At 41.9% G+C, this 16939-nt stretch overlaps 1 protein-coding gene across 3 annotated transcripts; it reads right to left on the bottom strand.

Moving 5' to 3' along the window:
* LOC110534038 (chordin-like protein 2) lies at positions 1-7474 on the bottom strand. Of its 3 annotated transcripts, none has more exons than XM_021618674.2 (12): positions 7280-7474; positions 6729-6841; positions 6372-6465; positions 6133-6278; positions 5776-5869; positions 5609-5670; positions 5135-5303; positions 2284-2472; positions 2020-2208; positions 1800-1892; positions 1402-1484; positions 1-506 (listed from the first exon to the last, which is right to left on the bottom strand). In XM_021618674.2, the coding sequence occupies exons 1-12, from the start codon at positions 7425-7427 to the stop codon at positions 192-194; spliced, it is 1695 nt and encodes a 564-aa protein (XP_021474349.2). In that variant the 5' UTR covers positions 7428-7474; the 3' UTR covers positions 1-191. The 3 variants fall into 3 exon arrangements, with proteins under 3 accessions (XP_021474349.2, XP_021474351.2, XP_021474352.2); XM_021618676.2 differs by lacking the exon at positions 7280-7474 and adding an exon at positions 7040-7262; XM_021618677.2 differs by having other exon boundaries at positions 334-1484; positions 7280-7473.
* Between the last annotated feature and the right edge of the window lie 9465 nt (positions 7475-16939).

The following is a 16939-nucleotide window of genomic DNA, read 5'->3' as shown; positions in this document are numbered from 1 at the left end:
TTTATAAAGACCAAGGGTTTATTTTTCTTGGTTTTGGTAGATTATACATCCTGCAAATAATCAAATTATGTTTAACTACTTGACAATCCTGTTACAGTTGTGCTCTACACCTTTTTTTTTCAAAAGACTGGGGCCTCCAGCAATATTATTCTTATTTTTCAATATAATTCCTTCCCGGAGACATCTCTTCTTCAGTTCTCTTTATTGGAAAATGTTGGTGTCCTTCCAACTCCTGACTTACATATATCAAATGAACAGTGCTCTATTGTTGTGCTCATCTCCGTTAGGCCATTACAACCCTTGAGAAAACAAACTATAACACTGGAGAACAAATCGAAATTACAGGCACAATTTATTAAGCCGAAATCCTCCTGGTCGACTGTGTTCACTGGAGGATAGTCAAAGGAGAAACAACAGCCCGTCTTGCGCTGGAATTCTCGCCTCAGGTAGAGCTCAACAATATCATAACGTTTAGCCTCGTCGTTACGTGCAAGAACGCCTCGCAACTGTGCAAAAGGGAAAGACGTACATCAAGCACTGAAATCGCACAGAATCATATGGAAAATTCACCTGCAGAAAACTGACCTAGCACAATGACAAATATATCAGAGAACATAATGGAAAGTGGCTTCCCCAAACCAAAGTAAACCACTCTCATGAAAGAATACATACGAACACTTTTTCAGGGCCATACCAATGCATAGATAACAAACCCACATTTTCTGCAGAAATTACTAGTGTATAGCCCAATGAGCTAAAGCAAGACAAGGACCTTCCAGTACACACTCAAATGTATACATAATGTACAAACATATCAAACAAACCAATATTATACGCTCTGCCAAAATGACATATGTTAACATATTTGTATTTACAATAAATATGTTGATTAATATTTCTTGGTACATTCAGAAAAGGCATATGGTTTCAAACAGCAGTATTTAGCAGAAGAGTAAAGTGATTGTGAAAATAGTCTACTCTATAAAAACATGCTATGGCCAGTTGGCAGTATTTTTCTAATATATACATGTACACCTGTATTTTTAGATAATACCAGATTTACTGTATTCCAGCATGCCATAAAACAAAAATGAGATAACTGCGATGAATTTAAAGCATTTTCTCCCCTATTTTTGTGTCTTCTGCTACCAAAATGCTACCAACGATGTTGTTACTGAGAATATGGGACATCACATTGTTATGAGTTATGTTGACATTTAAAAAGAAACAAAAGCTTGTTATTCTCTAACCAATAAGCAATGCTTTGCTTCATGTTTAATGAAATAGATATGAATGCTGTGCATTTTCCACCGATGTCCTCTGTAGTAAATATGTAACTTCAAAGTCAGAGAATGAAAGTTAAGATGAGCACAGCTGGTCTGGATACAAGAACTTCACTACCTCCTTGATCCCATCCTCACAGGTCCTGGGATTGGGAAATCTCTTCTGATTGTCTTCTTCCTCCTTGAATCTTTTCCAAGTCTCTGTGTAAAAAGAACAAAGACATGTGGCTATCCAACACCAGACAAAAAGCAACTCCCCCCCCCCCCCCAGCAGGAAACAAGATGGTCACTGACAAAGAAAAACTGTTGTTTTTTTAATCTGGTGAAATGAAATTTCCTTTGGTCTACAATATGTCTAGTCTATGACCTTATGTCTAGAAATGGTTTGAGCTGTATTGCCCAACTATTCACATTGGCAAGGAAAAGCTCTACTTAAAAGAAACTAAAAGGATTACAAGATTTGTAACTAGAGGACTATTCTACTTTTAATTACTGGAAAACATCACATAAACTCACCTTCATCTAATGTTGCCAGTAAGGTGTAGTTATCTGGATTATCTAGAAGATCTTTCTTCAGAACTTCTCCCGTTTCCATTAATTGTAAAACTCCTGGGAAAAGTGAAAATACAAAATGGGTGATATTCCGAATAGTAAGGTAATCCACTGCTGTAACTTTGTTATTAACACTGCCAAGCTAGTGCCCTCTAATACTCCCCCCCCCCCCCCCTCCTATTACCTCCTACAGTCTTCCATACTTGCACTTCAACTTCAGCAGTCCCTTGACTTTCAATAGCAATTATCCTAACGGTGTCCTCGGTCCGATCCTTTGACGGCGGCTTAACTTTGTACACCGAGAGTTTGTTATAGTCATGTCCAAGATTCGTGTTCATGTAACAGTCAGTCCCGTTGCTCTCAGTTTTAAGTTCTAGGGGCAAGAAACAGAGAGATTACTTGTCTTGTCAAAAACCTATGGTGAAAAAAAATAATTGTTCACTACTACCTGGACAAATCTTGCAGCACTTCCCCTCGGTTTTCATGGGATGTTGGCATGGATACTGGCTGGGACATGTGAGGCGTTTGCAGTCCTGCATGCCATCCTTACAGGTACACAGGATGCACTCCAGGACCTTCCCCAGGACTGGGTGCCACACATCACCATGAGAGTAGGTCTTGCCGCTGTATTGGCATGCTGAGAGAAAAATGAAATGAAAAAACATATATTCTTGTATTAAATATTATTACAAATCAAAAAGCTGTAAGGGTTATATAGTTTTTTCCCCAATTGTTTACACACTACAATTGGAACTTGAGAACGCAAAACATAGAAACCTGAAACTCATGTACCAAATCCCTTAATAACCAAGTCTGCAAAATTGCAAGCACAATTCCTGCTGTAGACTCAGTTTTCAATTATATATCACACTTTTTGCAAAACACTACACAGTTCTCAACATTAGGCACAACATTCAAAATGAAAATCTCTTTAGTCCCTTTGGAAAGCAACACCAATCACAATGCCAGGCTCTATACACCAATTGGCAACACCCACTCCTCACAGGAGTAAACACTAGTTGCTGAATTGTTCACTTAGAAATCAGAGCTATAGCACTATAAAAGGCCACAGATGAGCTCTCCTGTTTGGGAGGAAAATGGAAGTCAATGGTGAAGCAAGAGCTAGAGGTGAAGGAGTGAGAGTAAGAGGAAGAAGAGGAGGACGAGGAAGGACAGTTGTCTCAGATGAGATCAGGGCGACATTGGTTGACCATGTGCTCAACCATGGATTGAGTATGAGGGAGGCGGGGCAGAGAGTTCAGCTCAACCTGAGCCGCTACACAGTTGCATCTATCATCCGTACATTCAGAAATGAGAACCGATAAGTTACCTACCATCTACACTATGCTCTTTATGTATGGATACTGTAGTATACTGCAGTCCAACATATCAGGCCTTTGTTACTCAGTGATTGTTGGCCAATGTTACAGTAATGTCATTTCATATTGAAAGAAAATAGATTATTTTAGCTTACTGTAACCAATCATATCATATTTGTGAACTGAGAGACGGCCAGGTCATGGTGGAAGACACAGTTCACACCAGAACAGGAGACTGGCTATTGTGAACATGGTGGTGGCAAACAACACCATTAGACTAGGAGAAATCCAGAACCACATAATTGCAGACAACACAATATACAATAAACATTCACCAGGTGGGCTTGTCAACATTGGACCGTGTATTACAACGCAGCCGAATCCGGATGAAACGGGTCTACAGGGTGCCATTTGAGCGAAACTCAGAGAGGGTTAAAGAACAGCGCTATGAATATGTGCAAGTACTATATACTGTGATTTTACTGTCATATCAGCACTGTATAGACACATTAAAGTACTGTAATCCAGTGTATTGTGCCTCACCACATTGACCACTCTAGGTCTATGTCACATATTGTCTCGTTGTCTGTTTCAGAGAGTCTTGGAGCTGGATGCCGCTGCAATTCTGCACGTTTACATTTACATTGATGAGGCTGGCTTCAACCTAGCCAAAAGAAGGGGACGGAACATTATTGGCCACTGTGCCATTGTGAATGTCCCTGGACAGGGTGGAGGGAATATCACCATGTGCGCAGCCGTTAGCCAGCAAGGCATCCTCCATCACCATGCCAACCTTGGTCCCTCCAACACCGCCCTTCTCATCACATTCCTGGACACACTACATGGCATCCTCATTCCAGCCGAGCAGAGGGGTGGACCAGAGCAGTCCAGTTATGTTGTCTCTTGGGACAACGTGAGTTTCCACCGGGCTGCTCTGGTCCGCAACTGGTTCATCGACCACCCACAATTTGTTTTATACCTCCCACCATATTCCCCATTCCTAAATCCAATTGAAGAGTTTTTTTGGCGATGGAAGGTGTATGAACGCCATCCCCTCACATGCATGCCTCTTCTCCAGGCAATGGAGGATGCATGTGGTGAAGTTGATGTGGGGCCTTTCGGCGGCTGGATCCGTCACTCCAGAAGATTCTTTCCCTGCCGTTTAGCCAGGGAGAACATGGCTTGTGATGTACAGTCGTGGCCAAAAGTTGAGAATTACACAAATATGAATTTCCACAAAGTTTGCTGCTTCAGTGTCTTTAGATATTTTTGTCAGATGTTACTATGGAATACTGAAGTATAATTACAAGCATTTCATAAGTGTCAAAGGCTTTTATTGACAATTACATGAAGTTAATGCAAAGAGTCAATATTTGCAGTGTTGACCCTTCTTTTTCAAGACCTCTGCAATCCGCCCTGGCATGCTGCCAATTAAGGCAGGAGGCAGGATGCAGCCTACTGTCTTATTCCTTACATTTTGCACATGTTTTTGTCTTTTTGTGTTTTGAAAGAATGAGCCACTTTCCTTTTTTTTTTATTTTTGTACAGAAAACCCTTTATCTTACTGAATTTTCTTCCTGGTTTTCTCCTTTTGGGTTTGGAAAGTGTTATATACAAAACACAATTGTTGGAAATAAATGACAATGTTTTTGTTACGGTATTGCATGTGTGTGTGTTTAATATTGTATATTTGAGTAGGTATACATTACTGTAACAACCTTTTACAACCAGCTACAGTGTAACACTGAAAATGCAAAAGGCATAAACCTACTGATTGATGGGATATTCATAGTTGTGTTTTGTGTCGAGAGTTTGGGGAAAATTGTCCAAAGATTCGGCAAGCGTGTGGAAACACTTGTGGAAAACTGTACTACATGGACTGCTCAATGACCAGAGAACCGGTCGCCGATTGTAGGCATTGAAAATCGGAGAATTATCAATAAGTCTATTATCAATGTAGGGCTGTCATTAAATTCTCACCCTTCTGGTGGTTTTTCTGCAGCAGGAAATTCACAGTGGTCTCTGCAGCACCTTTGAAGTGGAGTTTGGACAGGCTCAGGCCTCTGGGAGTACCCCTGACTGTGGATGGAGTAGAACGGACAGAGCGCCCTTGGAGCTGCTCTCCAGCACACTGGTCCAATGAATGCCTCTTGTATATTCACGGACACAAATAGACACAGTTATTTTCGATTCACGTGCAGTTACAATGCCAATGAGTTGAACCCCCCCCTTCTAAAATACAGTAACACAGGTAGATATGAACATGGACATATGGACAGTACAGATACCTCCCCTCAAATCAAAATCCCCTGCGCACACGGTTTCATCAAAGTTGATTTGCATGTCTCACAAATGAAGATGAAACATTAGTTGTCGTTTTTTTGTTTGTTGATATGACGGTTTTACAAATCTAGAAGACTAAAGTCATTAATGAATCAACATAAAAATACATACCACGCCTCGGTTCAGCTGTTGGCCTCTATGCTCCACTGATGTGTACCCATTAATGCCGCCATCTAAACACAGAGAAATTAACAGGAGACATACTTGTTGACTTTGATATTTACTTTAACAGAAAGTATGATGCAAATCTGATGTTGCAAGAAATAAAATGTTAGCACCTTTACACACTAGACAGCAGGTATCTGGGACTGAGAATGGCGAGGAGCAGGTCAGTGGCTGGCAAGTTTTCAGAGCACAGAAGATATTTCCATTCTAAAAACAACAGTGGACAAAAAGGTGAAGGAGAGACAGAAGGGATTTCAGACGTTGCAGAATAGGGTGGCATTGGTTACCACCGGGCATTGTAGCTACATTAACAGCTCCAGTATTATGGCTAGGTCATATCTAAGTCGTCAGATATGACACACGAGGAAAAACTCCCAGTTACATTCTCAGAATAACGAGCTGTAACGTCAAAGCCTCCATTGTAAAAGATCAACACCGTAAACTACAGGAAGAGAGAGAGTGTGACTTACAGAACATGTACACATGACACACTGGCTGGTTTGGCGAGATGGGAAGAGGTCGTGGTTGGCAAAGGTGTCCCCTGGTTGGTAGATAGTTCCATTATACTTGCAGGACTTCACCGGGGCTCTCAGGCCAGCTGGAATCCTAGGCTCATCTGAGGAGATAATGGCAAGCACAACATTTTTTTACACGAGTGCCAAAGCAGGATGTTGTTCTTGCTGTATTGTATGGCAATGTCTGATCCTACCTGTACAGCGAGGGCAGCACTGCTCAGAGTCAGTCACTGAGTTCTCACACTGCAGAGTAGGACACTTAATTGTGTTACATTTCACATGGCCTGTCTAAGAGAGGGAAACGGTATATGTTTTACAGGCATACCTTGAAATCCCACCCACCAAAATCCTTTAAAGCGACTGCCAGTATTATAGATAGCGTGTAGCCTAAATCCTCGGCATGCAGTAGCCTACGATCCAATATCACTCAGATTCAGACAGTTTGATACAGGAGTCTATATGACAGTGTTGTGGTTTCATACTGTATTAAGCTAACCTACAGATGAGACTAAACGGACTAATGGCGTATTCTAACTATATGGGTAAAATACCTTAGTGCAGGAACAGCGCATACAAAACATGAATCCAAAGGGTTCCAGATAAGGATGCCAGCTGTCTCCTGGACTGTACGTTTTCTCTTTGAAAGTACAGAAAACTGAAGACACTGGGTGCAAAAAAAAAGGGAAGGATGGAAGGTAAAGAAGTCATTTGAGCAGCTGAAGCGTTTACCATATGAAGCAAAGCAGGAGTTTTCATAAACAGAAAATGAAAGAGACTGATCTCATCAAAATATAACGCCTTCGGGAATAAAGATAGTTAAACAAAGTTCTGAAACAAGTTACTGTATGAATACTACACGAACCTTATAGATATGACAGAAATACACGCACTGTGTACACTTGCCAAATATAGAAAAAAAAGTTGCAATGATGAAAGTCAGAAGATTAAAAACAACGCAAAATTGATCATCGCAAGTAGCGGTTGTTGTGTATTCATATAGTAAAACGCAGAATGTTAAATGTTGTTTTCAACTACATCATAGACGCATTTCATCAGTTGCAGGTAACGATTTAACTTTAGATTTGCAGGCCGTCCGTCCTACCTTTCCTTGTTCTTATAACATCACCGCCACAACCAACGAACACACGTATGCAAATTAATAAGAAAATATGCTTCATGTTGCTTGTCAATATGAAATGAAATAGCAGCAACTGCGACAGCAAACCCCAGGACCGTGTGAAACTCCCCATAAAATCATGAATTTATCATTGGTTTTCACGAAGGCGCCTCCTACAGGAAGAATACGCCAATTTATAAACTGGGGTGAAATTAATGACGTGATGCTGTCAAAGTTCAGGTCGTCAGGACGTTGAAATCATATGCTTTCACAGATAGAGGATGTTAAAGTATATTAAATTATCTTATGGGTGTTGGTTGTCAAGTAGGCCTACAGTAGGAATAAACCATATGTTGTCAAATAATTAATTGGAGACATAAAGCAGACTTACTTTGTCTCTAAAATGCACAGTAGCCCTAACTAGACATTTCAATGACATCCTAATGTTCTGTGATGGGTACCTGTGATGTCATAATAAAAATGGGATGGGAGCCTATGATGTCATAATGGAAATTACATGACCTTGAGGTCAAAAGTCCGCTGCTTATTTGTTAAAGATTCAAAGGGAGATAAGATCTTTTGATAGGGAGAACCGAAGCTCCTACTGGATCACAATGGAACCTGTGCGCTAGTGGCGCTGTTTGCTCAACGGAACGACCAGCGTTCGGGCGGCGGTGGAGGGACACAAAGTCTGAGGCTCAGCGAGAGAGGCCACGGCAACTGTCAACTGGGTCCAATGGTTGAGGAATTGAAATGGCAGTGAAAAAGATTAAGCTCACTTCCGCTGCGAAGATAATTTGCAGATGTGAGATGAAGACCGAAGGGCCGATGCACAGTAAATCGTGTTGGAGAATTGCCCAATTAGAAATGAGTGTGTAATTTTTAGGTCTCAAAGCAGTAAAACATATGTAAAGATACTTTTAGGCCTTAATGTATTTTTGTTTCAAGACATCTACCCTCCCTCCTAAAAGGCGAACGCACCTAGTAGGGCTACCAACACACTGCAATGTTATGGGACACGAGAGGAAAGACTATTATTCAACATTACTCCAGCATTTATTTAAACATTCAGGGATTAAAACGATTACTTTCAAACTGCTAGATGCCTTCATGCTGAAATCTTTACAGACTGGGCATGGGGGAAAACACCGAATAAAACAATGACAGCACAGCAATGTCCACATAGCAAAGGAAACTCATTCCAATCCTCATTTAAGTGTGACTCACTGATTCAGTTTGACCAGACGAGATTACACAACAGTGGTTTATAGGTAGTCCGATGCCAAACAGTGTTTTGCGTCTTTAAATGAGACAGTTCGGCATGAATATGACACCAACAATGAAATTATAACAAAGACATGATGTAGCTGGATCGAATCCCTGAGCTGACAAGGTAAAAAATCTGTCGTTCTGCCCCTGAAAAAGGCAGTTAACCCACTGTTCCCCGGTAGGCCGTCATTGTAAATAAGGATTTGTTCTTAACTGACTTGCCTAGTTAAATAAAGGTTACATACATAAAAAAAACAACACTAAAAAAACAACACAAAAACGTTCCAATAACAAAATATGCAGTAATTCCTTACTGCTACTAGACGTCGCAAAACTAATTATTTTCCTTGTAAAGAGCAAAAACAGACAAAGGCTAAACTCTCAGCAACCAACTGTTGGCCCTCATGGCTGTGCTCCGATCCTCTATACTTTCACTGGGAAAGGGACTCATTTGCGTGGGAGAAATGACAGGACACTGGTGTAGACAGAAAGAATGCCAATAGAGAAAATTCTCTAAATTTTTAGACTTTCAAGTTACCAATTTGGTTGGAACATGGAATATGAAAATGTCAACCAGTCTAGGACAGAGGACATATGTAACAGTATAACTTTAGACAGTCCCCTCGCCCATACCCGGGCGCGAACCAGGGACCTTCTGCACACATCAACAACAGTCACCCATGAAGCATTGTTACCCATCACTCCACAAAAGCCACGGCCCTTGCAGAGCAAGGGGAACCACTACTTCAAGGTCTCAGAGCAAGTGATGTCACCGATTGAGACGCTATTTAGCGCGCACCACCGCTGACTAGCAAGCCGTTTCACATCCGTTACACATACATAATTCAAGAACCTTCCATCCATACCCACGAGTTTCACCTATTATATATGTCCTGGAAAACACGTAGGGTCTTTCAATATAAAGCAGTAGGCCAACTGTAGGTTAATACTGCATAAGAACAGATTTGAGGTATTCCCTCTGTGCTCCTCACACATTTTCTCTAAATTCTCTTTTACACTCAGTCACGCACACGCACACGCACACACTGTCACGGTTTTCTGTATGGGAAAGAGAGTCAGACCAAAATGCGGCGTGGCTATTGCGATCCATGTTTAATCAAACAAAGTAAACACGAATCAAAATACAAAACAACAAACGTAACACGAAAACCGAAACAGTCTAATACTGGTGCCCATACACACGACAGAAAAAGGACACTAAGGACAATCACCCACAAAACCCAACACAAAACAGGCTACCTAAATATGGTTCCCAATCAGAGACAATGACAAACACCTGCCTCTGATTGCGAACCATATCAGGCCAAACATAGAACTAGACAAACTAGACATGTAACATAGAATGCCCACCCAGCTCACACCCTGACCAACCAAAACATAGAAACATACAAAGCAAACTATGGTCAGGGTGTGACACACACACACACACCCACACACACACACACACACACACACACCCTCTCAGGAGATGGTACTGCTGCCTGCCCCTGTGTCTTCCGCGCCTGTCTTCTGACGTTTCTTGGCCCGGATCTCATTCATGGCCAATCCTTTTGTTGGCCACTGGTACTGAGGGAGGAGAGACAAATACATGTTGTTATGCGAAGAACAGAGCACAGATCATGAGGAGATGTGATGCACTAAGGAATACAAATCAATACTGAGCCTCTTCACACTCAACCATGTCTGGTCGGCCTCTGGCGTATGTTTATCTATTTTGTTATTTTTTTATTGAACCTTTATTTAACTAGGCCAGTCAGTTAAGACCAAACTCTTATTTACAATGACGTCCTACTAAAAGGCAAAAGGCCTCCTACGGGGACGGGGGCTGGGATTTAAAATAAATAAATAAATAAATAAATAATATAGAACAAAACACACATCACGACAAGAGAGACAACGCTACATAAAGAGAGACCTAAGACAACAACACAGCATGGTAGCAACACAACATGACAACAACAAGGTAGCAACACAACATGGTAGCAGCACAAAACATGGCACAAACATTATTGGACACAGACAACAGCACAAAAGGCAAGAAGGTAGAGACAATATTACATCACACAAAGCAGCCACAACTGTCAGTAAGAGTGTCCATGATTGAGTCTTTTAATGAAGAGATTGAGATAAAACGGTCCAGTTTGAGTGTTTGTTGCAGCTCGTTCCAGTCGCTAGTTGCAGCGAACTGAGCGTGCTTTGGGGACCTTTAAGAGAATGTGACTGGCAGAACGGGTGTTGTATGTGGAGGATGAGGGCTGCACTATATATCTCAGATAGGGGTAGTGAGGCCTAAGAGGGTTTTATAAATAAGCATCAACCAGTGGGTCTTGCGACGGGTTTACAGAGATGACTAGTTTACAGAGGAGTATAGAGTGTCCTATAAGGAGCATTGGTGGCAAATCTGATTGCCGAATGGTAAAGATCATTTATCCGTTCGAGAGAACCCTTACCTGCCAATCTATAAATGATGTCTCCGTAATCTAGCATGGGTAGGATGGTCATCTGAATCAAGGTTAGTTTGGCAGCTGCGGTGAAAGAGGAGTGATTATGATAGAGGAAACCAAGTCTAGATTTAACTTTAGCCTGCAGCTTTGATGTGCTGAGAGAAGGACAGTGCACCGTCTAGCCATACTCCCAAGTACTTGTATGAGGTGACTACCTCAAGCTCGAAACCCTCAGAGGTAGTAATCACACCTGTGGGGAGAGGGGCATTCTTCTTACCAAACCATATGACCTTTGTTTTGGAGGTGTTCAGAACAAGGTTAAGGGTAGAGAAAGCTTTGTTGTAGAGCATTTAACACAAAATCTGGGGAGGGTCCAGCTGAGTATAAGACTGTATGTGCTGTATCCTTAGCAGCAGAGGTGCTGATCAGATGGCTGTAGATGTCACGGTAATTGGAGCTGGGAGAAACTGCCCTCTTCTGTGTATGTTTGTCTGTCTCCTCTTCCAACGCAGCTGGTTCCTGAAGTGCTGAAGGTTCCACAATCCAAAACTTTCTTAAAGCAACAGCTCTGAACCCAACCTCAAATGAGTACTGTTAAGAGTGAGTCTACACTGTATCTAAGGTGGAGCAAGACTCAATTGTGGGAAGCAGAGTGTCCTGTGCTGCTCTTCAGTTTTGTTCCTCAGTGAATGTGAGCGACTGTGTTTGTCTCCAGTCTTACTTTAAGTCTGCGCCTGTCAACAGCTTTCTGGGGGTCCCGCTCCATTCCATTCTGGTAAGCCTCCAGCTCATCGTCTTTCTGGGGGTCCTGCTCCATTCCATTCTGGTAAGCCTCCAGCTCATCGTCTTTCTGGGGGTCCCGCTCCATTCCATTCTGGTAAGCCTCCAGCTCATCGTCTTTCTGGGGGTCCCGCTCCATTCCATTCTGGTAAGCCTCCAGCTCATCGTCTTTCTGGGGGTCCCGCTCCATTCCATTCTGGTAAGCCTCCAGCTCATCGTCTTTCTGGGGGTCCCGCTCCATTCCATTCTGGTAAGCCTCCAGCTCATCGGCTGATGGAGCAAACTCCTGCCAGATACATAGGATAAATTCAGTTTATTTTCATTTTGAATACATCTACTCAGTTATGCTTCTGGTAGAACGATAAAATGCACAGCACAACTGAAGGGAAGGGCATGTACGGGGCATTCGGAAATGATTTAGACCCCTTTACTTTTTCCACATTTTTGTTAAGTTACAGCCTTATTCGTCATACATCTACACACAATAATCCATCATGATGAAGTGAAAACAGGTTTTTTAGAAATTTTGCAAATGTACTAAAAGTAAAAAACAGAAATATCTTATTTACATAAGTATTTAGACCCTCTGCTATGAGACTCTAAATAGAGCTCAGGTGCACCCTGTTTCCATCGATCATTCTAGAGATTTTTCTACAACTTGATTGGAGTTCAGCTGTGGTAAATTCAATTGATTGGACATGATTTGGAAAGACACACAAATCAAATCAATTTTTTTTTGTCACATACACATGGTTAGCAGATGTTAATGCAAGTGTAGCGAAATGCTTGTGCTTCTAGTTCTGACCATATAGTAATATCTAACAAGCAATCTAACCTAACAATTTCACAACAACTACCTTATACACACAAGTGTAAAGGAATTAATAAGAATATGTACATAAAATATGAATGAGCGATGAACGAGCGGCATAGGCAAGATGCAGTAGATGGTATAGAGTACAGTATATACACATGAGATGAGTAATGTAGGGTATGTAAACATTATATAAAGTGGCATTGTTTAAAGTGGCTAGTGATACATTTATTACATCAATTTTTCATTATTAAAGTGGCGAGAGATGAGTCAGTATGTTGGCAGCAGCCACTCAATGTTAGTGAGAGCTGTTTAACAGTCTGATGGCCATGAGATAGAAGCTGTTTTTCAGTCTCTCGGTCCCCGCTTTGAAGCTCCTGTACTGACCTCGCCTTCTGGATGATAGCGGGGTGAACAGGCAGTGGCTCGGGTGGTTGTTGTTCTTGATGATCTTTTTGGCCTTCCTGTGACATCGGGTGGTGTAGGGCCTGGAGGGCAGGTAGTTTGCCCCCGGTGATGCGTTGTGCAGACCTCACTACCCTCTAGAGAGCCTTACGGTTGTGGGCGGAGCAGTTGCCGTACCAGGCGGTGATACTGCCTGACAGCATGCCCTCGATTGTGCATCTATAAAAGTTTGTGAGTGTTTTTGGTGACAAGACGCATTTAATGCATATGCAAATGAATTACTTTAAAATCATACAATGTGATTTTCTGGATTTTTGTTTTAGATTTTGTCTCTCACAGTTTAAGTGTACCTATGATAAGAATTACAGACCTCTACGTGCTTTGTAAGTAGAAAAACCTGCAAAATCAGCACTGTATCAAATACTCCCCCCCCCCCCACTGTATAAGGTCCCACAGTTGACAGTGCATGTCAGAGCAAAAACCAAGCCATGAGGTCGAAGGAATTGTCCGTAGAGCTCCGAAACAGGATTGTATCGAGGCACAGATCTGGGGAAGGGTACCAAGACATTTCTGCAGCATTGAAGGTCCCCAAGAACAGTGTCCTCCATCATTCTTAAATGGAAGACAATTGGAATCACCAAGACTCTTCCTAGAACTGGCCACCCGGTCAATCGGGGGAGAAGGGCCTTGGTTAGGGAGGTGACCAAGAACCTGATGGTCACTGTGACAGAGCTCCAGAGTTCCTCTGTGGAGAAGGGAGAACCTTCCAGAAGGACAACCATCTCTGCAGCACTCCACCAATCAGGCTTTTATGTTAGAGTGGCCAGACAGAAGCCACTCCTCAGTAAAAGGCACATGACAGCCCGCTTGGAGTTTGCCAAAAGGCACCGAAAGGACTCTCAGACCATGAGAAACAAGATTCTCTGGTCTGATGAAACCAAGATAGAACTCTTTGGCCTGAATGCCAAGCGTCATGTCTGGAGGAAACCTGGCACCATACCTACTGTGAAGCATGGTGGTGGCTGCATCATGCTGTGGGGATGTTTTTCAGTGGCAGGGTCTGGGAGACTAATCAGAATTGAGAGAAAGAAGAACGGAGAAAAGTACAGAGAGACTCTGATGAAAACCTGCTCCAGAACGCTCAGGACCTCAGACTGGGGCGAAGATTCAACTTCTAACGAGACAACGATCCTAAGCACACAGCCAAGACAATGCAGGAGTGGCTTCGGGACAAGTCTGAATGTCCTTGAATGGCGCAGCCAGAGCCCAGACTTGAACCCGATCGAACATCTCTGGAGAGATCTGAAAATAGCTGTGCAGCGACGCTCCCCATCCAACCTGACAATGCTTGAGAGGATCTGTGGAGAGGAATGGGAGAAACTCCCCAAATACAAGTGTGCCCAGCTTGTAGCGTCATACCAAAGAAGAGTCAACACTGTAATTTCTGCCAAAGGTGCTTCAACAAAGTAATGAGTAAAGGTTTTGAATACTTACTGTATGCAAATGTCATATTTCATTTTTTATTTTTTTTAGAAAAACACGCTTTTGCAATGTATTTTTGGGGTATTGTGTGTAGATTTATGAGAGAAAACACACAATGTTATCAATTTTAGAATAATGCTGTAACGTAACAAAATGTGCAAAATGTCAATTTGCCAGAATACTTTCCGAATGCACTGTAAATCTAGTGACACTTGAAACTTGAACATAAAGAATACCCAAAGAGGACTGACGTTCTAAAAAATGATGTATCTGCTCTCCTAATCCTCTCCGAGAGAAAACGATGTTAGACCAGCGTCCTCTGCAACATCATGCCTCTAACAAGATAGGACGTCAGTAAAAGTTTACATGTAAAGAAAGATGTGCAACTGTGCCATATTATGTTTTATTGCATAGATCATGCTCTGTCGTCACTTACAATATGCTCCTTTCAATCTTTCCCATGGAATTGAACTTCCTCTTCGGTTGCCTACTGGCTTGAATGAATTCGGGAACCTCTTTCTCCATCTGAAAAAAGAGCTGGCGGTAAGCTAGGTTGATCTTTACCCACAAAAGACCACAACCATTGAAGAATTGGAAACAAAGTAGGGGTTTGGAGCTGGGTTGTCCAAGTTACTGACTGGACATTGATCTGGGTGAGCAGAAAATAACCCCGCAGACAGAACATAATCCTCCGCCTGCAGGCAGAGCCTCTCACCCTTCTCCTGAACTCGGCGTTCTTTTTCCTTCTCATCCTGCTGCATCTTCTTCATTCTTGCTGCCTGGTCTGTTGAGGGATAGAAAACAAGGTTATATGATTCAATTGTTTTCATACTGAAAATGTAGGCCTATTTTAACGTTCATACGAGTGGAATATATATGAATATATCTCCTATACCACTGACTTTTATTGACTAAATATCATTTTGATTAGGTTGATATGATATGGCTTTGGATTTAGTATGGTTGAGTAAATAAAAGGATCATATGCTATATTTGTTTAGGTGTAATTCACATATATATCCTTCCTGTTTGGCCCTGTCCGGGGGTGTCCTCAGATGGGGCCACAGTGTCTCCTGACCCCTCCTGTCTCAGCCTCCAGTATTTATGCTGCAGTAGTTTCGGGGGGCTAGGGTCAGTTTGTTATATCTGGAGTACTTCTCCTGTCCTATTCGGTGTCCTGTGTGCATTTTAAGTGTGCTTTCTCTAATTCTCTCTTTCTCTCTTTCTTTCTCTCTCTCGGAGGACATGAGCCCTAGGACTATGCCCCAGGACTACCTGACATGATGACTCCTTGCTGTCCCCAGTCCACCTGGCCGTGCTACTGCTCCAGTTTCAACTGTTCTGCCTTATTATTATTCGACCATGCTGGTCATTTATTAACATTTGAACATCTTGGCCATGTTCTGTTATAATCTCCACCCGGCACAGCCAGAAGAGGACTGGCCACCCCACATAGCCTGGTTCCTCTCTAGGTTTCTTCCTAGGTTTTGGCCTTTCTAGGGAGTTTTTCCTTGCCACCGTGCTTCTACACCTGCATTGCTTGCTGTTTGGGGTTTTAGGCTGGGTTTCTGTACAGCACTTTGAGATATCAGCTGATGTACGAAGGGCTATATAAATACATTTGATTTGATTTGATATAATTTCCCGATTAGGGACTACTAGTATAGCCTGCATGTGATTTACATATGAACTGTATCATATAATATTCATTATTATCAACTAACGCAGACTGTAAAAGAGGCGGAGCTGCTTTGCATGGACAAACAGCTTCCCACGCAGCACTTGAATGAAGGATCATTTTAGCCAATGAGTGCAATAAAATATATATATTTTTTTTTACCAATCAGAGACATTTTATTGAACAAAGATGCAATTCACCACAAGTGCAAATACTCGTATGTGACTGGATACCTTTATGTACAGATTATAAAGAGGTTGGGAATACCCCGTAAGGGATCCTGTAACTTTTCATTACAATCAACTAGTTACAAACGAATTGAGGAAAAAGGACTATATATTGATATTGCTGATACCTCGGTCCCTTCGTTAGCTCTCTTTGTCGCCCACTGTTGGAGGGTTTTCCATTGATTTTAAGATTAAGCCTAAGAGGTCCGCCATCTTGGACTGGATGATCACTACCAGAAGCACGTTGTTTGAAAACATTCGTGGGGGGTAATACGCATGCGCATATCAACAGAAAGAATATTGAAATAAAATCTATTTTTATTGGTCATGTATACAGATTTGAAGATGCTTTCGCAGGTGCAGCGAAATGCTTGTGTTTCTAGCTCCAACAGTGCAGTAGCTAATACATAGCAAAAATAAAATAAATTATACACACTTAATCCAGAAAATAAATAGAAATGAAGAAATATTAGGACCAGCAATGTCAGAGACCTGAATGTAAATACAGTATATATACATATGTAC

The sequence above is a fragment of the Oncorhynchus mykiss genome, chromosome 10 (assembly GCF_013265735.2).
Source record: "Oncorhynchus mykiss isolate Arlee chromosome 10, USDA_OmykA_1.1, whole genome shotgun sequence".
Lineage (NCBI taxonomy): Eukaryota > Metazoa > Chordata > Actinopteri > Salmoniformes > Salmonidae > Oncorhynchus > Oncorhynchus mykiss.
This window is presented reverse-complemented; position numbering and strand designations above follow the sequence as displayed.

Coding starts and splice junctions, on each gene's coding strand:
- LOC110534038 (XM_021618674.2), bottom strand. CDS start 7,427: ATGGGGAGTTTCACACGGTCCTGGGGTTTGCTGTCGCAGTTGCTGCTA. Junction 6,842..7,279: donor TGTTATAAGAACAAGGAAAG/GTAGGACGGACG, acceptor TTTTGCACCCAG/TGTCTTCAGTTTTCTGTACT. Junction 6,466..6,728: donor TGCGCTGTTCCTGCACTAAG/GTATTTTACCCA, acceptor TCCCTCTCTTAG/ACAGGCCATGTGAAATGTAA.